Raw genomic sequence first — 26,746 nt, 5'->3', positions numbered from 1 at the left:
TTAAAATTAACAAAGATGTCTTTGTTTTTCTCACCTTGAGATATAAGTTCTAAGGTCTCAAGTATAGTTACAACGGTTGCCCCACCCTTCAAACCGAAACGAATTACTGCTTCTCGGCAGAAATAGGCGGGGCGGTGGTACCTACCCGCGCGGACTCACAAGAGGCCCTACCATCAATAATTACGCAAATTATAATTTTGCGGGTTTCATTTTTATTAGGTACACGATGTTATTCCTTCACCGTGGAAGTCAATCGTCAAAAGTCAATTTGTTGAGTACGTGTTTCATTAGAATAATTTGTTGTTTAGGAAATGGAAACGGGCGCAGACGGCACGGCAGAAGGAGAATGGAGCGTCCACGTGAAACATTCTAAAGACAAGCATTCGCATTTGTATCTATTCGCTCGGACTGGACGCGACAAACACGAGTGGTAAGATTTATGATCCTATTGAATCAGGGAATTAAAAAAAAAACTACCCTCTAATTTAAGAGAAATAACGGTAGGCAGCGGTTTGGTTCTTCCCCTGGTATTGCTGACGTCCATGAGCGACGGTAACCTTTCACCATCAGGTGGGCCGTATGCTTGTCTGCCTATACGGCAATAAAAAAAGAGATCATTTTGAGATACGAAGTCTAAGAATGAGATTGTGTAATGGCTGCCCTACCCTTAAAACATTGATTATTTCGCAGCAAAAATAAGCAGAATTGTACCTACCCTGTTTTTTGCGAACTAAATTTTGTTACACCATATTATTCCTTCAGCGTGCAAGTCGTGCGTGAACATGTGCCAAGTGTAGCATTCTCTTGGATTTTCACGAGACATAGACGACAGTCTTCCGTGAGACCACGAAAACTGTGCAATATTCGAAAAGTCGGAAATAATATAATGACAATAAATAAATTTTTATAAATTTGAATTAAAAATAGTGTAAGAAAAAATAATTTTATTGTAAAAAAAGCGTGGGGTGCATTTCAGGATATTATCAAATTTTACACCCCCCACGGTTTTTTACAATAAAATCATTTTTTCTTACACTATTTTTATTTCAAATTTATTTACTATTTTTTAGTTGGATTTTCTATAAAAGCGTATTTTGTTCGTTTTTTTAAACTATTTTAAATTTTTTAGTTGAATTTCAATTTTTCAATTATAATTTTTTATATTGTTATATAATGTTATTGGTCCTTAATAAGTATACCAAATTTCTAGTTAACCCGACGTTTTGAAGGGGGTCAAAATCATGTTCAAAGATTCCGTTACAAATATATAGACGTCTGGAGCTTATAAAAGCGTATTAAAAACGCGGATCACACAATATAAGCAGTTTGGGGATTAACGACAAAGGAAAGATCTTCCACCGAGCGGGCGATATTGTTCGGTAGACCGACGGTCCGAATGTACTTATTCAGAACCTGTAGATCAGATATGCAAGCTTATCTTTAAAATGTCGTAAGCGTAAACTGTCAAGTATCTTGTGTTGTAAGATAACTACCGCTACAATAGTTTTGATTATTAGTCAAGTGCATATTTCCTTAGGAAATTTTTAGTTAGTAATATATGAATCAGTTAAGTGAATAAAAATTGAGTGGTATATTAATTGCTATCACTAATTATTACAATATTACGCATAATCTCTGAACTCGTTTAGGCCGCCTGTAATAGACCGCCCAACATATCGTACGTTTGTTTGGAATTTCGTACAAATTTATAAAGGTTTTCTTTCTGAATCAGAACAAAACAAATCTTTTATATGACTTCTATTAAACCGCACAAATGACGTCATGTGGCGCATACATCTGTATAAAATCGATTGAAAAGGTTATTTTTAAGATGGTTTCACCTAATTTGAGCTAATGCAAAAATATCAGCAGGTAATACATGAAGTGTGAATATGTAATAATAGAGGACATGAGTGGACGAAGGGCATATGATACAGTTTGTTAGTTTTGAGAAAACGGGCAACGAACTATTGTTACTTGTACTTTTTCTTCGTACATAACCCGTTCATCATTTGCGATTTCTAAAAATAGCCTTTAAACCTGGAGTTTTAAGGTCTAATTCTAATATAACCATATAGGCACATAACATCTTCATTCAATGTAAAAACTCAAAAATCTTCAAAATGGTACTTAACCCCTTCATCCACTCATGTCTTCCATTGTGACAGATGTTTCAGAGATTCAACTACTAATAAGACGCCTTATGAGCCTAGTAATTTCCTATTTCAAGCAGTCATGCCTAACCGTCCGAAACAATATTTTAGAAATCGTCGTAACCTAAAGAATAAGAAGCCCGGTAGGTACATGAGAATCAAGCGATACCGACTCTACCGGTGTTCGAATCCCGCGGGCAGGCACTAATGTTTCTAATGAAATACGTACTCAATAAATGTTTACAAATTACTTAGGTAGGTACACGGTGAAGGAATATTGCATAATAATGCATCATGCATAAAAATTATAATAAAAACCCGCAAAAGTTACATGTAAATTGCGCATTTACTGGTGGTACAGCGTCTTGTAAACCCACACGGGTAGGTACCATCGCCCTGCTTGTTTCTGCCGTGAAGCAGTATCGTGTTTCGGTTTGAAAGGTGGGGCAGACGCTGTACTGTAAAACTGTGACTTTGAACTCATGTTTCAAGGTGGGGGATGGCATTAACATAGTTGATACATCGTATGACCAAAAAACCTGCCATTCCAAGGTTAACTTCAGGGTTCCCTAAAATATTTTTCTCAGGTTCCGTAGATTGAGTACGGCAATAGCTGAAGCTAACGCGGCTTCCTCGGACTCGTCCGGTCCCGACGACAAATCGAACGACACGAATGAAAACAAAGACGGCATCGAGCTCGCCGTCTACAAGTTCTCTGAAAAGGACACGGTCGCCTTCGCCAAAACATCGGTAACACTAAAGGCGCATTCAATTAATTCTTTTTCTTTGTGTATTTTATGATTTAGATTTTGAGGGTTGAAAGGCTATTTGGTTTTAGCGGTAGGCAGCGGCCCCTGGCATTGCTGAAGTCCATGGGCGACGGTAACCACTTACTGGTGGCAGGACCTCTTGTGAGTCCGGACGGGTAGGTGCCACCGTCTTGCCTATTTAGTAACAGTTGGTTGGGTTCTTCAATAAAATACTGATGATATATATTCCATACCTTGCTTAGCTGGCGGTAGGCGAACGACTGCCCTCGGTTACTGGAACCCACAGACATCTGCAACGTAAATGCACCACCCACCTTGAGATATAAGTTCTAAGGTCTCAGTTTAGTTACAACGGCTGCCCCACCCTTCAAACCGAAACGCATTACTGCTTCACGGAGGAAATAAGCAGGGTACCTACCCGTGCGGACTCACAAGAGTAATTTTTAACTTTAAATAGCTCTATTGTAAAGTTGAAAATATGTCACTTAGACGAAATAGTCTTTCACCCGTCGATATGTAAGCATATAATTTTGAGATTAACTATATTCATTTCAGAACAAGTCTGACACCGGCTCCGAGGGTGTTACGATTTCGTCGCTGGGACAAACCCTACCGTCAGATTCGGAAGCCTACGAGAAAAACTTCTGGCCGTATCTGATCAAGATTATACAGGTTAGATTCTAAACAAGACATATTCGCGACAGACAAAAGCAGGGTGGTGGTACTTGCCCGTGTGAGCTCACAAGACGCTCTACTACTAGTGTAGGTACTGTTATCAGGGGCGGATTAAAGGTCCAGAGCGCCCTAGGCAATCACTATTGGCGCCTTAAATGGCCATCATAATACTATAAATTTTAACTAGTTGTTTTTGCAATTACGATGACGTATCATCAAACACTAGACTTTAGTAGACCAGGACCCTTATACTTACGCTAATGCGCGAATGAAATATGACGTTATAACGGTGAAGAAATCAAGAGGGACGACAGAACGAACATCGAAATTCATGATTCCACTCTGCTCTGGGAAATAGGCCAAATAGGAATAATCTATTTTATAGATTTAGATTATAGATCAGCATCTAGTTCTTAATCGTCGATATGTTATTTTCTTTATTTATTTCAAATTTCTGAGCTCGCACGTGCCTAGTTTGCCTTACGGATAATATCCGCCTCTGACTGTTATACTGATGGAACTGGAAAAGCCTCCGAGCACCAATAATACCTCATCAAAAAAAAAAACAAAAAAACAAAATAAATGTACACCGGAGGGAACGATTTTTCTTGACTTGACTTTCGACTAATGTTTCACGAACATTGATGAACATTTAATTAAACAGTAAATTTTAATGCTCAGTTTATGGGAACATTTTGTTATTGAAAAAATAAATATCGAATAAATCAACTATCGTGGGTCGATTCATTCTGATTTATGCTAATGGTTGATGATATCACACATGCTGTACTTTGATTTGACTTTGGATCTTCTGTTAGGCTCTATAAGGAAAATGATTAGAAAATGAAGATAAATTCCGGTATAAGGTTAATTTAGAATAATAATATATTTTAACTGAACGCATGATGGGCAATGAGTGAGATATGTATAGTTTTATACAATATTCAAAGGAATATATTTTGTGTGTAGTTTCGATAGTAATATTATGCTCAGACAAGGCATGAATTAGCTGACAAACGATCAGTATATAAATTGATTTATATTATTTTTTTATTGATTAATCCAAAGAATCATAAATAATATTTAAAAATAACAATTTTAGTAATAATATTGATTAACACAATTTTTTTTTTTTTACAAAAAAAAATGTAATCTTTATCACATCCCTTGCCAAATGCCTAGTTTAAATTTTATGTTTGTTCGATTTTCGGTTTTATCTTCGAAACTTTAGAGTGCATTATTTAACGTACCGCAGAGTCACGATGTAGCCTCAAAACAAACAGCAGACGTCGGAGTCATGTGTACGATCGAACCGTCAACTCACCAACGAAATCGGAACAAGAAGATTAACAAATGCGATGTTTGTTTACTTACTTGTCCATTGTAACTAAACGTATCTACCGTAATGATGCGATGTGTATATAGATGACGCTATAGTATTATATTCTAACAGATAACTCGTTAATCAATACGTAACACATAGATCTTCCTTAGTCGAGACATAGAAAGTAAATTTAATTGAATATTTATATTTAGTCATTGAAGTTTTGTTTTTAGAAATACTACGATTAGCATTAAAAAAAATTAGCATTAACCGTAGAATTTAGCTTACTAATAGAGTAAAATTTTGATTTTGATTTTTTTTATTTTCACATTCAAACGCACTAAAGTTGACAACATAAATGTCATATAATACTACATACAATCGACACATACAAACTGAGTTTCTCGCCGTATCTTCTCAACGGGTCGCGATTCCGTTTCAGTGGTAGATTCCGCTAAGCCCTGATCTTACTAGGGTGGATGTTAGCAAAGTCTCCCAAGCCAGAGCGCTCAGAACAGCGCCCCTAGCGGCAAATGTAGGCAAACGCTCCGACTCCATACAAATTTGAGTTAACTTTTACGCTATCGAGTACGTTAAAAAACTTGCACTAAGTACACTGATCTTAAGCTCACCTCCACGTCAGGTGAAGGTATAAACCCTTGAGTTTTTTTAAGGGATTTTATGACCTGGTAACTAAGGCCTTTACGTCTGTCTTATTTTAATTTATATTCTTATTTTTACGAAAAATGATATTATTAAGTGAAATTAAATGAACTGGCATGAAATGAAATGAGATGAGATGGTATGAAATATAATTTCAGTAAAATGGTGGTCATTTACTGAGACTTTTTCAGTGGACGTTTTGGAGGTTTCCGAGGAGTTACGTTCAGCGGCTTTTTCATTTTCACACATTTGTGTATATTAAACAGTTAATAATCCACCGTTAGTACACACTTAAACCTGAAGAAACACTAAATAGACAAAATAAAACAAATCACACAACTTCACTCCTCGCGTTCCCGCCAAAAAGTTATATTAACTTGGGGTTACTCAAAGTAGGTAGGCTAAAAAAAAACACCTATTTTTTTTTTTCGATAGCCAAAAAGTCCGTCGCCGGACTGCGAGTGCCGCACCCTGCCCGCGGAACTGACCTGGGTCAACACGGCGCTGGCTCGCGTCGCGTACGACGTGATGCGGGACCCCGTCATCATAGCGCGCGTGCAGAACAGGATACAGAGAAAGCTCAACACTCTCAAGGTTAGTACTGGAGGTCGGATTCTTTGGTCTAGTTATATTATATTTATATTATATTAGTTATATTATATTTGGCCCCTAGTATATATATTATATATACTAGCGGACCCGACAGACGTTGTCCTGTGAATGCATACAAAAAATTAAAACCAGTCGATCCAGCCGTTTAGTTGCGGTATAGATAAATAGCCTAAATACCAACTGCAGCGTCATCTGCCGGGCTGATTTGTAAATCTAAACCATCCAGGGCGCAACCCACCAAACTCATACAAAAAAATTCATTTAAATCGGTCCGGTCGCTTAGCTCAGTGACATACACACGTAAAGAAGAATTATATATAGTATATTTTGTTTTTTAATGATAAATTTTGTGTCTGATACCGGACTGGTATCGCGATGGTTTTGTATGACATAATATATGTATATGAGGCTGTCTTTGAATTAACTTTTACACTGCTTCGTAGGCAAAAACAATACGAGCGAAAAGAATGTTTACGAAGCCATCCGCTATCTATCGCTGAAACTAGGATAGTCCGGTTTTGCGTCAAATTTTATTTTGTTTTAAATAAATTGCAATTTAAAAGCACCAATTTTGAAAAATTGTGGATTAGGCCACTTTTACGCTAATGGCCTCATATATGTGCAACGTTGCCCGCACGCGTGCAGCTGCCGTCGTTCATGTCCCCGCTGACGGTGACGTCACTGTCGCTGGCGGGCGCGTGCCCGGCGCTGGGCGGCGTGGCGGCGCGCTGGGACGCGCGCGGCGTGTGGCTGGACGCCGACCTGCGCTACGACGGCGGCGCCCACATCGCGCTACTCACGCAGATCAACCTCATGAAGCTGAAGGAGAAGAGTAAATATAATAAGTCATACAAATAGAGAGAGAGAGGGAGATAGAGTATTCTTTATTGTACACCAAAAAATAAATAAACAATGCGATACATTAAATATATTGAGTCTCTATATCGGGCAAGGATGAAATAAGACACGTGTTCAGTTAAGTGACTAACGTATATTGGGATTACAACCTAACGTGCTATCTGCAGCCCGACAATCCCGAGCCTGACGTAGCATCATTGCAATATAATTACCGCTAACACATACATATAATTATTAGTTGCTATGGGGACATTTGTGGTCCCTACAAATACAAAAAAATACAATTGGCGGTCTTATGGCTAAGAGCGATCTCTTCCAGACAACCATCAGATGGATAAGAATCATTTGGAAACGAATTATGCGCGGTGTATTAATCCAGTGAATCCAGTACCAATACATACACATATATACATACACAAATTCCTTACATATATAAACCTAAAATAATACCTTATAAATGCATACAAATACACAATGTAACGTAATAATAGTTTTGCTTCTTTGCACATAAATAAATAAGAATAAAAAATTTACATATAAAACATACTTAAAATACCTATGAAACATAAATATACAATTGAAGTAAATACCAATTTTAGGATCTACCTTATTACAAATGTAACTGGTTGACGGCTAATCTATATCTATACTTCTATACTAATATTATAAAGAGGAAAGATTTGTTTGTTTGTTTGTTTCGAATAGGCTCCGAAACTACTGGACCGATTTGAAAAATTCTTTTTCCATTAGAAGCCGACATTGTCCCTGATGAACATAGGCTACTTTTTTTTTTATATTTTTTTTTGGTTTCATGTTTCCGAAGCGAAGCGAGGGCGGGTCGCTAGTTGTTTAAAAAATGCTCCTTATTGAGTAGAGTGTGTAATAAATACAGTGGTCCTCAAACTTTTTTTTCATCCAAACATGCCGCGATAAAAAAAAAAAATTTTTAATTTTCATTATTTACTTAAAATACACGGTGTAAAATAGGTTGATAATATGGTGAATGTTAAATTTGGCGGCACACAAACAACGTTGTCTCTAGCCCATATAGCTTCCGTGTGCAATCATTACCCTAGCGCCCTCTAGGAAGCGCGCGATCAAAATGGAATAGGTACAAATGTAACAGGTTCATTGACTACGCCCACACCCTGCACCATAGATAAAACTGCCTCTGTACAAAAGTGCCGATTATTGCAAAAGCATTATATAACGGTCGTCATAAAGTAGAATGCATCGCTGTTTCATAGTAGAAATTGGCAAGGTATTAGCACCTACGCTCTTATGTCTTATGGTAGGCAGCTTGGCTCTGCCCCTAGCGTTACTAACGTCCATGAGCGACGGCAATCGCTCACTATCAGGAGGGCCGTATGCTTGACTGTCCATACGAAAAAAAAAGTCTATAGATTTTTTCCGATAACACTTAGGGCGATGATTTAAATAAAATCCAAATAATAGTTCGCGTCTAATTCGAATTCCACTGCCTTTCCAGCTGGCGTCTCAAGATGCGTATTATGTTTGTTAAATATTTGTTACTGATATACAACGACGTTTTCATTCAGATATGACATTGGAGGAGCAACTCCTCGAGCACAGCGAGAATGTCGTTGAAAGCGACACTTGCGCCACACCGACTTGTGGAGCGTTTTCTGAAAAACAACTCAGAGTAAGAGCAACGTTTTTTTTTTTTTTATTTAATTTTTTCATTTAGTTCTGTCATTGAGCACAGACGTACATGAAAGTGAGTGTCAATATCCACCTTAACCGCCACTGTCGAGGTTAAACTGTGGAATCCCGAAGAATTAAACAAAACAGCGGTACTTATTCGTAAGTATTCATAAATATTCTTTTTTTTATTTTTAATGCGTGGGTGGGTCAACGACCTCACGGTCCACCCGGACCAGAGCCCATGGACATCGACAATGTGTATTCCGCCACCCACCTTTAGACTTGAGCTTTAAGTATCTGTTCTATAGTGTACGACCGCCCCACCCTTAAGACCGGAACGCATACACTTAATGAATGGTATTCCCGAATTAATCTTATTAATTAGTTGTTGTGAATAAAATATATTGAATCATACCATGAATAGTTTATTTTTGTGAATTTTCATTTGATTTACTAATTTAAAGGTAAATTACAAATTCTATTTGCGAAACTAAGTTTGAATTATTGTTTTTTATTGTATCAGAAAAGGAAACCCGCGATATACGATTCCGATATAGAAGACTCCGCGGAGTCGAGCAGCGACGACGAGAGTCCGCCGGTGCAGCCCGTCGACAGCGCTGACAACCTAACGGTATCGGAGTCTCCGTGAGTAACTTACTTTATGTAAGCCCACTAAGTTTCTCGCCGGATCTTCTGGTCGCGTTTCCGATCCGGTGGTAGATTCTGCGAAGCACGGCTCTTGCTAGGGTCAGTGTTAGCAACATCGTCAGATTTGAGCCCCGTGAGCTCACCTACTAGTTGAGGTTACGCTGAAATAGCCTCTCAAGGCTCTCAGCTTAGGTAGGAAAAAAAAACTATGTATCGATTAAAAATGTAGGTATCGATTAAATATTATCGATAATATATCGATTAAACGTTTTGCCAAGAGTAGTCAGTCTGGTGATTATCAGTTTTTTTTTAATCGTTTACAAGTCAACACGGATATTATTATTATAGTACTGTACTGTCCACACAATATACGGTCACATCGTTACCAACAACCTTTTAATTAAAAGGACCATTATATAAATGTAACGAATAACCTTTAGTATTCAAACTTAGTTTTAAAAAAGATTTTGAACACTAAAAGGTTTTGTGTTACATATATAATGTCGATATTGAAATTAAACAGTTTCGTAGACAGCATGTATTGAATGTTTCGAAAAAACCACTTTACAGATCTACGACGACGGAAGGTGGATCGTCCAAAAAGAAATTCTTACGGATGGTCGATAAGATTGCAACCAACAAATACTTCCAGCAGGTTAGTTTAGCTTTGGTATCCTTGAACGTGTCTGGATAAATATGTCTATTGATCAATACCGGTATGCAACGGTAGTAAGAGTAATCGAGTTGCCTTAATTTATTGATCAGGACACTTCTCCAACATCCTTCAAATATTCATTTAATCAATGATTACGAATTCTGATCAATTAAACTTTAACTATACAAATAACTAGTCCAACCCGGCAATCGTTGCTGACGAACCTTCGATCCGATCGCTACCAAACTTCAGACCGCTTCAGCTTCAACCGCTAGACGAATTTAAAAAAATTCGGAAAATTTCGTCGAAATCTGTTGCTTTGAAGTCTATAGCCAACTTGGATAGATACATCGATCTTTCTAGATTAAAATAAAAATATTTTTACTAAAAACCATATCGAAGATAACACATGAGCGATTATTTAAAAAATGACGCATAAGAACGCATGAATAAGCCTTCCCCTAAACATCTCTCTCGCTTAATTTCCTAGCAGAGTTCATGTATTACAGTGTTTTTTGTTAGTTCCTCTATCACTAGATTTAAAATGCTTCTAATTTAATAGTTATTATAATTGCTACATATGTTATGCTTAATAATATACTTTATGATATATTAAAAATTATAAATCGAATCCCAACCCAACATGTCCCAGCACTAGACCAAATGAACAACGCATATCTACAGATAAACAAAATGATTTGTCGTTCCTATTTGCACAATATTTTCAAATAAATCTATCTAGCTTTCATTGGCTTAAAGGTACCATTGCTGGACAAAAAGTAAAAAAAAAAATACCGGTTCTCACAGGTAACCGACTACAAGTACGTGAAGCGTGCAATGGAGGGACTGTCCAACACGGATATAAAACTGCATCTAGAAATACAAGGTCTGGAGGGACGCCTGTCATTTAATCTCCCGCCTCCGCCGCACGATCGAGTATGGATCGGGTATGGAGTTTTCTTTCTATACATTGTCAATGTCAATTGTTTTCTTGCCCATCTTACAGGTATTACGCTAGTGAACTTTGAGTGATACTATAAATAATTGTTGTGTGTAATTATAATGACATCACCGTACTATGGAATGTCGTCTGAAGTTTTGGAGTTTATTTCATAGTTTGAAAAAAAATGACTCTCCACCAAATGAATGAATTACTTTAAAATAGGTTAGAGAACTCGTGGTGGTGGAGTGGTTTGAATTGTTTTATTTTGTTCATTTAGCGTTTATTATGTGTACTGCAACTGGTTTAAAATGCACAAATGTAAATAAAAAAAAGCCGCTGGACGTAGTTTCCCTGGTTCATAAAAATAAAACTGAAATGAAAAAGTTTCAGTAAATACCCACCATTTTTCTGAGACTATATATTAACTCATATCATCTCATTTCGCTTCATATCATTTTATATGATAACAGAATAAAAGAAGAAAATATAAGACTTAAAGGACCTTGTTGTCAGGCCATAAAAGCTTAAAAAAAAAAATTAAAATAGGTTTTATATTTGAAATAGAGAAAGTAATATTTTATGTTTGAATACGATTCAGTTTCCGAACGAATCCTCAACTGGTGCTAAAAGCGCGTCCCGCGGTCGGCGCGCGCACATTACGTTTCACGCACATCTCCAACTGGATCGAGCAGAAGCTGAGCAAAGAATTCGAAAAGGTCCTCGTTTTGCCGAACATGGAGGATATCATTATCGATATAATGACGCCAACACCGGTGCAGTTCGAGTGAGTACTTTTTTAACCCAAAATGCCTAAAACGTGTTTTATAAAAGAGTTCGGAATATTAAAAAAAAAAAAACTCTTAACACTGGGGTTTTTCTGAATTAAGAAGCCAAGGGTTCTTTTGTTAGGTTAAGGCATCCTTTTAAGTAGTGATATACAATAAAAAAAAACTTTACAAAAAATGAAACGCAAATAGAAAAATATTAAATTGTCTATGCACATAACAAATTGTTTATTTGATGTTATAAAATTAAAATTCTATGCAAATTTTCATGTACTATCTAAAACGAAATTATAGTTTATTTTTTATAATTGGAAAAGTATGTAATGAGAATATTTTTTTATTATTTTGGATGTGGCAGGGACGTAATTAGAAATTAAATTGTACTAGGAAATTAAGTTAGCGAACTTGTTTTTATTTAATAAAAAAGACAATGAAAACATTAAAAACAACGAGACATTGTAAACAAATACGTCGCTAAAGTTAATTAAGTAGCTATGATATAATTAACTAAACAGTAATATTATGCTAATGGCGAAGCAGTTCCGACAATACCACAATATAATTGATTTTTATTTTATGAAATAGTCATATTTTTTAACTTCTGGGTCTCATAAGTCTCATAATAAAAATCGATTTTTAAATTGTTTTTCGTTACAATTTTTATTATTATGTTAAAATTATTTTAAATTATGAGTTTGGATTAATTAATTTTTGAATTGATCATTTAAGAACCTTGCCTTCTTTCACATGAATTATTGTAATAATATATTAGTCTTCTCATAATAAAACGTATATAACATTAGAAAAAAATATTTCTGAGCATTCCTGAGGTTTGTTCACTGCAATTTCATTAAAAAATATATATATATAGAGTTGTCTGCTTCCAATGCTGAACCCGTGATTTAAAAAAAAACAATAATGGTTAATCATGCATAGACCAACTCCATTCATATTCGTACTTCATGTAATCGTCGCCGGGCTCGTTTACAATCTCATATTTCCACAATTTTGTGTAGTATTTTTTAAACCTATGTATCAATCACAACTTTATTACCGCAATGTGAATATTCAGATTATATGTTTAGAATCTGGGACGATAATATCTGCCAAAAAATGTTTTCGTAAAAAAAAAACTAGCGAATAACATAATAACCCTAAAGTGTATTGTTGTTATTGTATACTGACTAGTAGGTATTTCAGCATTAATTAATTCAGTGTTAGGTGTCAGTCGGTTCATAAAAGTATAGTTACAATTTAATTAAAAAATATATACACCTGCATAATTAATCGTCTGAATATTATATAAAATTAGTATGAAATATATAGTTTCTTAGAGTTTACTTGGCGATCTGTACGTAACATTTTATTTTAAAATAATGCTCTATCTGATGGATAAAATTTAACGATACAGAAGGTGATAATTCAGCGTCAGCTACTGAATAAAGCTTTCGATAATTGTTCGTGAGCTTATAAGCCACCTAATTCCAAAAGGTTTCAAATTGTCACTTTATAATATGTAGTTTTAAATGATAAAATTTATTCCGTGAGTAGCTGGAATTGCCCCTTAGGCCATTACCAGTGATTAGGCAAGGATTTTTTTTTAAAAGATATTTAAGAACTGCTTATATAATTTTTTATTAAATTAACAAAAGCAAAAAAAACCGATCGCTAAGTAAAGTTTGAGTATGAACCAGTAGTACTACGGTGTTAGAGCTTCCTCGTCATTGAACTGTTGCGACAATAATTACATCACATAAAATATTTGAAAAAGAAATACGGTGTTCGCACAATTTTTATAATTAAAATAAATTTAATATTTATTGCCAGCACATTACGTAAATTTATGATCTGATGTTTGGTTCTTATTTTTTATTTTAGGCTTTATTTGTAGTATTCCATTGAATAATGTTAATACCTCAAAATTGACTATTTTTTTATTAAACCGTGTCACTTGTAAACCAATATTATGTGATTTGATCAACAATAAGGTTTCTATTATCAAAATTGAAACGTAAAAATGATGGGAAATATTGAGCCAGTCATCAAAACAACGACATTGTATGGGGTTATATTTGGGGTTAAACTTTATCCAACTGTTAAGGCTGAGTGTGTTTTGCTCATAATCTAAAGTATGCTTTTCAAATATGTGTGCCGAATAAAATAATGTTTTATTTTACTAAGTAAAGAGGATAATTGATTGATTATTTAATCAATTGTCTAGAGCTTATGAAAGAACACTACACCGTCATCACCACTCGAATAGTTAAATAAACTCTCACACGAGTGTGATGATGACATAGTATTTTACTTTATTATTATGATTTAAATGTTGTTTGTGGGTTTATTTTTTTGTCATGAGGCACGTGGCCATTTTTCAATTCTATGATATGACTTATGCCAAACCTATAATAATTATCTTTTGTATTTTTATATGCGATAAGTTTATATGTAATTGAAATTTAAATAAAATGTAAAATTATAATTTATAGTACATATTTAAAAATCTCACTAAGTGAATTCAATCGTGAGACATTCCATCACAAAATGCTTTTTTTTCTTCTACTAAAAAGTATTTGAGACTTAATGTCCGTATTGGAATAATAAATCACAATAGAAACGTTTCCAAAATACACTACGTCAACATATCACAACGAAATTAAATATTTTTAAAATAATTATCTCTCTATTGTCGTTTACAGTATTTTAATGTATTATTGTGTAATGTTTATATAACTAAGTTTACATTGCTTTATAATAATAATTCATTTAAGTGCAATTCGATGAAGATTGTTTTTATTTTTTTTGTTTTTCACAAAAACATTTTGTTTTCGTTTCAAATAGTTTTTGTTTTAATAATTTTTATTCTATGTATTATAATAAATGTAATGTTTGTTTTTTGTACTGTGATCACAAACAATACTGATGTTTTCACAAAGTGTACCAAATGACAAATAGCGATTGTATAATGTAATATAGTATATTATTATCAAATTATTAAGTGTTTATGTGATATTATATATAGTTAAGTGTTAAACCGTGCCGAGTAGATTTTCTATATGGTATCAGTTGTGATTTTGTCAATAAACGAGTTGCTGTAATTTAGTTTTTTTTAATTCAGTTTTAATTATTTAATTATTTAATGTATCATATAAATTGACTTATCCTTTTTTTTCTCTCTACATATTGGCTAGCAGCTTGAGGCAATTCCAGCTTGTCACAGTCGGGTAGGTGAGCTTAAGGACTAGACCTGAGAGGTTTGCTAACTCTAGCCCTAGCAAGAGAAGTACTTCCCAGAATCTGCAACCGGATCGGAAACGTGGCCCGTTGAGAAGATCCGGCGAGAAACTCAATGGAGCTGTGTCTATGGGTTAGTTCGCTCGTCGAACTCTTCGTCGTAATCGACAAGTTAGACAAGGACGATGATCGGTGCTTGAAGGGCTTAAAAGCACCGATACTTGCATTGCCCCGTCGCCTGCGTCGGATAAGTAATTAGCGGCGGCAACGATAAAGAGGGTTGTCGTGTCGCACCGCTTTTTCGAAGTAACGTTCTAACACGTTTAGGTACTTAGGTATCGGTTTTATCTTTAGGTCGTCGTGAAGATCTACGTTCCTCTCGTATGGCTGCCTGCAGAAACAGGATTCGATGACCTGGAGAGGGTTTATGTGCATGCAGACCGCGTAAAGCAAACACTTCACTGCATAATGTCATGAAGTCATATTTGCAAGATAAAGGCTAATGAATTAATTTGCTCCTGAAATGAAATGTTGGGAGTCTTCAACAGAGTGAATCAGAAGTTCACGCATGGACAAAGAATTTTGCTCTATAAAGCACAAGACCGGCCTCGCGTGGAGTAGTGCTCCCGTCTCTAGGGAGGGCGCCTCTTTTTTATTTCTCCTACCTAAGCTGACAGCCTTAACTGCTATGCTAGCCTTAACTGTGTGATGCTAACACTGACCCTAGCGAGAGCAGTGCTTCGCAGGATCTACCAATCGGAAACGCGACCCACTGAGAAGATCCGGCGAGAAACTCAGTGGGCTGTGTCTGTGGGTTAATTCCCTCGTCGAGCACTTCGTCGCAAGCGACGGGTTCGACTAGGACGGTGACCGGTGCTAAAAAGCACCGGTAATGTAAGCGGAGGACCCGTAATGACGTGTTTTGAGCGACGTTGACTGTTTACCATTCGATCTACAGGATCGGGTATGTGACGGGCGCCTATGTGTCAGCTACTCCAATCTGACACCTTACAAAAAAGGTCCGTTGGGATTTTCGATTAACCCCTTTCTCGCAGATCGCATGGCACGTGCTTGGCATAGTAATAGGCAAGGCACATGCCCGTCCGAGCTCACAAAACTTTTTTTATTGCTTTGATGGGTGGACGAGATCACAGCCCACCTGGTGTTAAGTAGTTACTGAAGCCCATAGACATCTAAAACGTAAATGCCGTCACCCGCCTTGAGATATAAGTTCTAAGGTCTCAGTATAGTTACAACGGCTGCCCCACCCTTCAGACCGAAACGCATTACTGCTTTACGACAGGAGAAGAGGGGGTAGGGGTACCTACCCGTGCGGACTCACAAGAGGTCCTACCACCAGTGCCCTATCATCAGCAATTAAACTACTGCAATCATATCGTACTATGTATAACGAGCGCCGTATTTCTTTTTTAATGCTTAGATGGATGGACGAGCTCACAGCCAGTGGAGCCCATAAACATCTACAACGCAAATGCGCCACCCACCTTGAGACATAAGTTCTAAGGTCTCAGTATAGTTACAACGGCTGCCCCACCCTTCAAGCCGAAACGTATTACTGCTTCAAGGCAGAAATAGCCAGGGCGGTGGTACCTACCCGTGCGGACTCACAAGAGGTCCTACCACCGGTAAAAATCGCATACGTTCTTTATTATGACTTTTCTATTTGTTCGTTGGTAACTATGTTTCAAAATTTGTATTTGTAAGATGACAACCAAAGGAGCTACAGATAATACATCTTTAGGGAAATGTTAAAATACATTACAAAGATTATTATTTTTTCCATAAATCTTCAGAATTAATGCAATTTTAAAATAAAACTACAAATGTCTTCTCGTAAAAACAACCTGTATATCTACTATACATATAGAATAGAACCATTCAAACACTTAATATTTAAGAATGCAACAAATAACAGCTTTAATGACTATCATGACTTTAATGGCTAACAAACTTGAGGAATACAAGGAAAGTCGACTAAATGAAAAACATGAGTATTTATACATATTTTATTCAACGATTGTATTTTTACATATATATATATGATATTAATATAATCTATAATATAAAACACGAATAAAATATAATATATTTACAAGGCACTTGATTATTCATTATAACTCATCTATTCTATATCACATGTCGACATTTATATATTATAATATCTTTTTACAAATATATTACTACTTAGTGACAAAATAATAGCAGATAATATATTGATAATAGAATCTTATTTGAATATAAATTTATTTGTGCATCTTACTGAATGGAAGATCTGCAAATAGCACCGTACATACAATGTTTTTACATAATATTTTTTTAAATTACGATGGTAATTTATGTGCATAATTTATGTACATTTTTCGTCAGTTCAGTTTTCAATTGTTTAAAAGTACTTTGAAGGAATGAAATTAGTCACTTTCATGTCTATTGTATAGAAATAAAACTATTATACCTTAACACAAAAAAAATACAATTTGCTTTCAATAAATTTAGATCCTCAAAAATTTATTTGTAATTTGTTGGCATATTTAATCTCGGTTTATTTAATAGAAATAGTTTTAGGATGTGGTTACATACCATTTTTTTTTAAACTTCCTTCAAAAACTATGCAAATTTTAAAATTAGCTGTCGCTAATGTAGCATGTTGTTTGAATAACATTAATATGGCTTTGTTTCCCCGTCTTAATAATTATTATATACAGAACTTGAGATCAACCTTACGTCTATATTATAGTAACATGAAGATCTTATTATAATTTGGCACTGTGGACCGCATTTTCAAATAACAATTTTATAACGTAACTACAAAATATTCTATAAGCTTGATTCTATATGGCAAGCAACAGACACATTGAAAATACAACAATTCAATTAAAACCTTTGGAAGCGTCGTCAATATATTATAGACTGATTAATATTGATATTTATATGGAATATACATGATATTAATCGATTTTTTTTTATTCGGATCAAAATTACTAAACTCCTCGTGTATTTCACTACATAAATCGGAATATTAGTTTATTAACATTTTGAATTGCAAGGGGTCTGAATCGAGTGTAAATGCTCATAAAACTATTATCTATTCCTCAGAAATTTTGTTAGGCATCCTTAATCGCTACATGAATTTCATTTTCGATTAATAAAATTTATTTTATTTTATCTAAAACGCTTCTTAATTGCTTTTATGAGCCATTCATAAATTAATACGAATTCCGAAATGTTTACTATCATTTTTGGTCCCATACGATTTAAAGTGTACTTAGTAACTTCAAACGCGTCAGCTAGGAAATCTTAAATTAGTGTTGTAATAAACAATGAGCGGTTCCATCAGCATTTCTCTTCAGAACTAGCTGTACCCAATCATCAACTCTGGGCGCGCATACAAGTGAGTATCGGCCTAACCTTCGTCTGGCCATGACAAGGAACTCTCCGGCACCAGCGGAAGCTCCGCACGTGGACGAGACGTGAACGTGCGCGTGCAGACTTCGTTCTTTCCGTCGAGCCCTGTGCCTTCTGCGGGGTTTGTGCTCGATAGCGTTGTCCACGTCGTACCTGTTGGACAAATCGTATATTGTATAATGATCATTTTTTTCCTACCTATGCCTCACCCTTCAAACCGAAACGCATTACTGCTTCACGGCAGAAATAGGCAGGGTGGTGGTACCCACCCGCGCGGACTCACAAGAGGTCCTACCGCCAGTGCCCTATGATCAGCAATTTTTGTACTGTAATCATAACGAGTGCCGTATAAAACCGCATACGTTTTATTAAGACTTCTGTTTGTTCGTTGGTAACCATGTTTCAAAATTTGTATTTGTAAGATGACAACCAAAGGAGCTACAGATAAATACATCTTATGGGAAATCCTTTTTTTTTTTTTTCGTACCTATGCTGATTGCCTTGAGAGGCTATTTCTGCGTAACCTTAACTAGTAAGTGAGCTCACGGGGCTCAAACCTGACGACGTTGCTAACACGAACCCTAGCTAGAGCAGTGCTTCGCAGAATCTACCACCGGATCGGAAACGCGACCCACTTTTTTAAATTACATAATGTAAGGTCAATTAAGTGTATTATATAAGGTAATTATTAGTTTTCAACTTTTTTGTGACAGCAATAGATGTTTTTTTTTGTTAGCGACAATCGGTAAACGAATTCACGAGCCATTCCATTCAGAATTAAATGAGTCCCGGATCCCGTAGACAACTAACTCGCAACGTTATTTCCCACTTTAGAACATGATTACTATAACGATTGCTTCATAGTAGAAATAGAGGGAATGTTTGTACCCGGTATGTAACGTATGGTCTACGTTTAACCAGACTAAAGATAAAAAATAGGTTTCGGATAGTATATATGTAACTATACTAAATATAGAGACTAAAAATAAAATTTTCTGATTGCAAATGAATCTACGAGAAATAAGGATAACCATCTAGGAGCCGGATTTGTATAAAATAATCCTAAAATATACAAAACGTTTTTGTTCAGGCGTTCAAAATAATTAGTCAAAAATATTTTTCTGTATAAAACAAAACGGCTCTTATTTCTAAATGTCCGAAATAATAGATTTAGTTTGAATTTCAATAAGTTGTAAAATAAAAATTCTAGTGAACTACTAAACAGACTTCATGGACAGATCAGATTGACCGTTACGAGATCGCGGACTCGCGTTACGCCCGACGGAATGATAATTACAAAGCATAAAGCTTGTTCAAAAATGCATGATGGTATCGCCATGCTGGTTCGTCTTCAGCACTGGACCACTTTTATATAGATTTTATCAAGGCATTTTATTAAGGCAGACTAGGTTTATACGAAATTCTTAGATTAGTCTAAAATTTTATATTCGACTGGGTTTTTTTGATGACTCCGTATTTGAAAGCTGCTCGTATAGTCCCGTGAACGTTTTATCAAAATGTGACCAAAAAGTTTTTCAGTTACCCCTTAATAATATCTAATTAACTTCACTATATTGATAATATTCTCTCTTTATTTTGTTGTCGGTTTTTGTTTTTGTTCAAATTGTTATGTCGATAATTATTTAAGATTAACCTATTATATGTTATATGAAAACGAATTTTCGTTCTGGCAAGAGTTATTAGAATTGTACTACTCATACGAAACTCATAATTGTTTATATTATTATTAGTAGAAATAAACAGAACGGCTCTGCCCACCAATGCGAAATATGACACCTTTTTGTATATTCTTAGAAGGCAGACGACTATAGGGCTCATTTGAGGGTCACCGTCGCTCATGGACATCGACAATACCACAATAAATCGATTGTTCTAGAACAATCTAGCTTCATGCTAGCGTGGCGAGCGCACCTTGAGTTTTTTTCCTCTAGCCTACCTACTGTTATTACCCTGAAGAAATACTTTACTGGTGCTAGGACCTCTTTGAGTTCACGCGGGTAGCTACCACCACCCTGCTTATTTCTGCCGTGAAGCAGTAATGCGTTTCGGTTTGAAGGGTGGGGCAACCGTTGTAACTATACTTGAGACCTTAGAACTTATATCTCAAGGTGAGTGGCGCATTTACGTTGTAGATCTCTATGGGCTCCAGTAACCATTTAACACCAGGTGGGCAGTGAGCTCGTCCAGCCAACTAATCAATAAAAAATAAATAAACCTACCTAGTCTACCTTTTAAACCTTCTCTAGACTTCCACAAATCATTCAAGACCAAATTTAGCCAAATCGGTCCAGCTGTTCTCGAGTTTTAGCGAGACTAACAAACAGCAATTCATTTTTATATATAGATAGATAGATAGATATTTATAATCAACGTACTCTTACCTATAATATTCATCGTTTTCTTGATCTATCTTGTCCTGTTCGTTTTCCCTGGCCGTGGCTCTGATGAGTTTGGTCAGTCGAAGAGTCAGTTGAGTCGTATCCAAATCCTCGCGCTGTTCGCTTCCAACAATCACTCCTCGAGATACTGTTGGTAAGCAGATCACTTTGTTATTGCGAGTACTATAGAATACATAATGCGTAATTAAAATTTGTTAAAAAAAAAACTGAAATTTTTTTCTCACATAAAAATTCCCAATGTCACAATTAATTGAAAAAAATATTCTTGAACGATGATTGATAATTTTTCCTAATTATTCTAGCGACCTCGAGGGATCATACTAAATTCACCGAACAAGGGCTCTAACCTGAGAACGTTGCTACTAGCCCTAGCAAGAGCAGTGCTTCGCAGAATCTACCACCGAATCGGAAACGCGACCCACTGAGAAGATCCGGCGAGAAACTCAATAGGCTCTGTCTTTGATGATTACATTTTCCAGGTTTTTTTTCTAAATATTATAGCAAATGTATCAATCAATAGTCAAAGCTCAAAGAGTCAGCAAGCTTAAGTGGCAGTGGGCTGGCCATATATGCCGTAGGACTGACGATCGCTGGAGCAGACGGGTTCTCGAGTGGAGACCGCGCAGCGGAAGGCGTAACGTGGGACGTCCCCTGGCTAGATGGTGCGATGACCTCCGCACGGTGGCCGACAAGAGGTGGATTAGGAGAGCCGCAGACCGGGCTCAGTGGTGTGGATTGGGAGAGGCCTATGTCCAGCAGTGGACGACTGTGGGCTGTTGATGATGATGATGATGTATCAATCTTGTCTCCGTTATTATTCATTATGTATATTATTATATTATTGTACTGTCGACGTCGCGAACTCGTAGGTAAATCGTTAAGATCAACATGTTTAACTTGTTTTGTCCAGTCTAAACTGATTTATAAAACACCAAGCGATGCTTTTACAACATTAGACGTATTTTTATTTATTTATTGCTTAGATGGGTGGACGAGCTCACAGCCCACCTGGTTTTAAGTGGTTAATAGAGCCCATAGACATCTACAACGTAAATGAGCCACCCACTTTGAGATATAAGTGCTGAGGTCTCAAGTATAGTTACAACGACTAACCCACCCTTCAAACCAAAACGCATTACTGCTTCACGGTAGAAATAAGCAAGGTGGTGGTACCTACCCGTGCGGACTCACAAGAGCTCCTGCCACCAGTAACGCAGGTGTACACAATTTCGAAAATTATCTAAACAGTTGAAAAATATAATCTCTATAAAAAATGTCGGAAGCCATTGCCGTGAACTACTCATGTCTATGGCGTTAGCAATTTTATAGTGCGAACAATTCCAGTACTGTTTCGCGTCTGACGTCACAGATAACAATTTTCGTAAGTCGTTTAGATTTGATCAACACGGCAGCTTGTTTAACACGTTTTGTTCAGTCTAAACTGATTATTTATAAGAGCACAAGCAACAAAATAAAAGTGTACGCATATTAACATATATAAACAGTCGAAAATGTTCTTTTTTTACGTTTTTTTTATTGCTTGGATAGTTGGACGAGCTCACAGCCCACCTGGTGTTAAGTGGATACTGGAGCCCATAGACGTCCACAACGCAAATGCGCCACCCATTTCGAGATATAGGTTCTAACGTCTGAGTATAATTACAACGCTGCCCCGCCCTTCAAACCGAAACGCATAACTGCTTCACGGCTGAAATAGGTGAGGTGGTGGTAACTACCCGTGCGGACTCACAAGAGGTCCTACCACCAGTAATGTGATAGCTAGGAAAATGTGAGAGAGAAGCCATTTTCGTGAACTATCCATAACTATGGCATTCGCAATTTTGCAGTGCGAATAATTTCAGTTGGTACCCACTTTTTTCGTGTCTGACATCACAGATATAAATTTATCATAGCTAGAGCAGAAGATATTAATCGCCGCTACTATTGTGTTCCTTTTAAAAGGATGAGTAAGCAATATTGACAGTTTTTTTTTTTTTTTGATAAGCTTTTGTTTGAAATAGATAAGTGAATAGTTTAAGCGTCGGTAAACGGTCATCAACCCACGGGGCCCGCCTTCTGCGGACCGTAATTACATAGAAAGGTTTTCACTAACGACTCTAGCTCGATTCGTAAACGTTCTGATACTCAAGCAAACACTATTTCATTACAAAATGTAATCTAAGTATAGTTACGTTTATAAGTAAAATGATTATTCAAAACGATTAACTTAATCTTGATACTATAATAAATCGGTAATGAAACGGGTAAGAATATTTGTCTTAATCTTTCGGACTACCTAAGACTAATTGTTTTTGTATTCAATATTTAAGGCAATATTCATAACAAATGTTATTATTGTAGCGTGACAAACAAAAATTTCAACGTTACAAGTTGGCGGCACATAATGACGTTTGGGTAATGGCCGCCTACAGCCCCGCGGGGCGCGTCCCGCCGCCGGTGACATTAACTCTACAGCTATTATAATTTTTTTTCGAATGAGAAAAACGTTCAACATTAGCTCCCTGCAGCGTCACGTTACCACATCCATACCCGTCAAGTATGCCTAAACCTGTCATCAATTGTATCTAAGCACTTCGTATGCAAAAGCTTCCGTCTTGAGTCGTGGCTGATGCAAAACGAAACGTAAACACCTTCCCGCTTAAATAGCAGCGCTTAGCGGTAGGCAGCGGCTTGGCTCTGCCCCTGGCATTGCTGAAGTCCATGGGCGACGGTAACCACTCACCATCAGGTGGGCCGTATGCTCGTATGCCTACAAGGGCAATAAAAAAAAAATCTTCAAAATTACTAGCGGTGCGACACAAAGAGTCGCCGGACAATGGTGTTCGTATTTAAAATTTTTGCTTAATATCTTTCACTTAGCGGTGTTTTAGGAATTCATATTTTTTGCCACGCAGACAACAATGTTGAATGTGGCTTATTTAGTTGTTTTTTTTTTTTAATTACGTTTTAGTGCGAGGAATTTGTTTATTGTGGCAGATTACTGTGTGCACGGCGCGGAGGTGCTCATTAACATTCGTGAAGGCGAGTCGCTGCGTCGCTACTCCTGGTGGCAATTACTGTGGTTGACAAAGTATAATTACAAATACTAGTGGTCGCTTAGCTATCGAAATTCAACCATAATTAATTTAAATTATAAGTTTGAACATTAATACGGTTCTATTGTTTTGACAATAGAAGAAGTATTGGACTATCTATGATCACAGATTTCTCTAAGGCTACACTATAGACAAATAATATCAAAGACAAACAATATTAATCTATTCTCAATTTGGCCACAGACTTTAACAATAAACAAAAGTGTGTTTAATGTTTTTTTATTTATTGATTTAACGTATTTTCTATGCATAATTTGAAAAAAAAAATTAGCATTCTGCACCCCTTTTCACTCTCACGTCATTAGGGATCCTCCCGATCCATTAACGGTGCTTTTAGGTATCTCAAGCACCGGTCACTGTCCTCGCCGAACCCGTCGCTTGCGACGAAGGACTCGACGGGTAAATTAACCCATGGACACAGCCCACTGAGTTTCTCGCCGGATCTTCTCAGTCGGTCGCGTTTCCGATCCGGTGGCAGATTCTGCGAAGCACTGCTCTTGCTAGGGCCAGTGTTAGCAACACTTCCGGTTTGAGCCCCGTGAGCTCACCTATACCCTAGGGTAAAGCTGAAATTATAGCCTCTATAATTATGGGAAATTTCATATTCCTTCGTGCGCGCAATTTTCGTAATTCGTCAAAATTTTTGTTACACGTATTAATTTATAGATTACTATTTCGTGTGCACGTACCTAGATCGCTCGTGCAGAAGGCTAATTCCATCTCGGCCTCGGTGCACGGTCTGCATTCTGATGTGGCCGGATCATAGTGTCTCTTGTCGAGCAATCGAGCTTCGTACTTTAAGGCGGCCACTCGTTTCTTGGGCCCATCTTCGGGTTCCGCCTCAACGTACAAAGCGGCCCGGCCTTTTCTGCTCCGGAAACAGCGTAGCTCCCGCGGGTCGCCGTCGTTAGGTGCGTACAAAGGCTCTAATCTCTTTGCGCCTTCTACGAACAAACGCGCTGGGAATCTGTCCGCAGCTTCTGTAAACAATGTTGCAACATCACAATTGCTATCATTATGCATCATCATAATTTTCTTCGAAAAATGTCTGCCCACCGGTTTTTTTGTTGTTGTTTCAATTAGAGAACTAATATTACGGACGACATAGTTGACGGAGGAGAGAGACATTTTATTTATCTATTTTTTGTTGCCTTTGTGGGTAGACTAGCTTACGCCCCACCTGTTGGTAAGTGGTTACTGTCGTTCATGGGCGCTCAGCAATGCCAGTGGCACAGCCAATTAGCTGCCTACCGTCAAGAAGTCTTAAAAAACATTTTCATTCATATTTTATTTATTTTTTTATTGCTTAGATGATGCACGAACAAGCTCACAGGCCACCCGGTGTTAAGGGGTTACTGGAGCCCATAGACAGACACCTACGACGTAAATGCGCCACCCACCTTGAGATATAAGTTCTAAGGTCTCAAGTATAATTACAACGGCTGCCCCACCCTTCAAACCGAAACGCATTACTGCTTCACGGCAGAAATAAGCAGGGTGGTGGTAGCTACCCGCGTGAACTCAAAGAGGCCCTAGCACCAGTAAACAGCGCGGACTCACAATAGGTCCTACTACCCAGTAAGTATACCATCAGTAATATTAATTTGACATTCATAATATTTTACCTGTTTCATTAAGCTGCAAGGTGTGAAATAGGTCGGGCGGGTCCGGTCTTCGTACGACCCGTATGCACACTCTGAAGTCCCGTTCGTCGGCTGGTAGTGGAGGGCGGAACAACAGACGCAAGGCACCCCGAGGGTACATCCAGGACACGCTGCCCTCACGGCAACGGAGGTACACGGGTGTAACACCTCGCTCGGCGTTCGACGTCAGCCCACTTAAACAATAATAATAATATAATTTATTGCCTTTCACACGAAATAAAATAAAAAAAAGATGTGTGGTGTCGTGGGACACCGAATAGGAACGAAGTACCTTGTTATAAAAATATTAATTTTAAGTTCTATTCGTGGTATAAAGAAAATAATTACTCGGGTACCTACACATTTTTTAATATGATTTTTTTTATTGATAAAATAAAACTACTTTATAAAGTTATCAACTTTATTGTATTCACAATGATTTATAAAATGTATATAATAAAAAAATATGTTATTTTTTGTACATTATTACAAAGTTAAGTCGTACACTGTGTGCATTACTAATAAAAATCTTACGTTACGGACGTTTTTTCCCGGTTAGGGTACCACTCCGCATTGTCCCATAGGGAACTTCGTTCGAAAAATATAAATAAAAGGAAAGAAAACGGCAAAAAGAGGTGGCTCAGCTAATCCTGTTCAAACTCGATAAATCGAACAGCGCTGCTTTTCAGTCACCCCCGTTTCCCTTTGGTTCTTTGCGGGAAAGAAGGCTAGATACGTGTGTACAGACTTAGAACCCGGTATAAACTAGTATAAAAAGAAGAAAAACAAAACAAAAATCAAATTAAACGGTGAACCCGAATACAAAACATATATAAGCACACGCAGTAATAACAATTAAGATAAGGATTATTAAAATTAAAATTAGAGATAAAAATCATATAGTCGTCGTAAATAAATATTCTATAAATCAAATTCTTAATAAATCATTAAAATACTTGGTTCCGTAATACGATAGGGGTTTATATTATATTAACTACCGAATACGTATGTTTGAAAGGAAATCTCATTACGTATTCCACGACGTAACCATAGAAACAACCGGGTCCGTTTGTCCGGTATTAATAGATGTCTCTGAAATATTTGTTAAATGCTACCGTTTACGACTCAATATACATTTATAGCCCCACTATAATCCGCC

At 36.8% G+C, this 26,746-nt stretch overlaps 2 protein-coding genes across 3 annotated transcripts in view; one reads left to right on the top strand and one right to left on the bottom strand.

Moving 5' to 3' along the window:
• LOC101746430 (testis-expressed protein 2) overlaps positions 1-14,849 on the top strand; it is a 31,868-nt gene extending 17,019 nt beyond the window's left edge. The window contains exons 11-21 of one of the 2 annotated variants that reach the window (XM_062673318.1): positions 309-430; positions 2,741-2,903; positions 3,479-3,595; positions 4,854-4,958; positions 6,021-6,179; positions 6,843-7,029; positions 8,615-8,718; positions 9,244-9,365; positions 9,939-10,023; positions 10,831-10,970; positions 11,565-14,849. In XM_062673318.1, coding sequence (XP_062529302.1) covers positions 309-430; positions 2,741-2,903; positions 3,479-3,595; positions 4,854-4,958; positions 6,021-6,179; positions 6,843-7,029; positions 8,615-8,718; positions 9,244-9,365; positions 9,939-10,023; positions 10,831-10,970; positions 11,565-11,754 — 1,494 coding nt within the window. In that variant the 3' untranslated portion in view covers positions 11,755-14,849. The remainder of the gene's footprint in view (positions 1-308; positions 431-2,740; positions 2,904-3,478; positions 3,596-4,853; positions 4,959-6,020; positions 6,180-6,842; positions 7,030-8,614; positions 8,719-9,243; positions 9,366-9,938; positions 10,024-10,830; positions 10,971-11,564) is intronic. The other variant, XM_038016667.2, reaches the window with a different exon arrangement.
• Positions 14,850-16,998: 2,149 nt separating this feature from the next.
• Positions 16,999-26,746, bottom strand: part of LOC101746147 (meteorin-like protein) — a 52,981-nt gene continuing 43,233 nt past the window's right edge. The window contains exons 2-5 of the mRNA XM_012691344.4: positions 25,570-25,781; positions 24,634-24,924; positions 20,811-20,955; positions 16,999-18,561 (exon numbers count right to left, since the gene is read on the bottom strand). Coding sequence (XP_012546798.1) covers positions 18,306-18,561; positions 20,811-20,955; positions 24,634-24,924; positions 25,570-25,781 — 904 coding nt within the window. The 3' untranslated portion in view covers positions 16,999-18,305. The remainder of the gene's footprint in view (positions 18,562-20,810; positions 20,956-24,633; positions 24,925-25,569; positions 25,782-26,746) is intronic.

This window comes from Bombyx mori, chromosome 17, assembly GCF_030269925.1.
Source record: "Bombyx mori chromosome 17, ASM3026992v2".
Lineage (NCBI taxonomy): Eukaryota > Metazoa > Arthropoda > Insecta > Lepidoptera > Bombycidae > Bombyx > Bombyx mori.
This window is presented reverse-complemented; position numbering and strand designations above follow the sequence as displayed.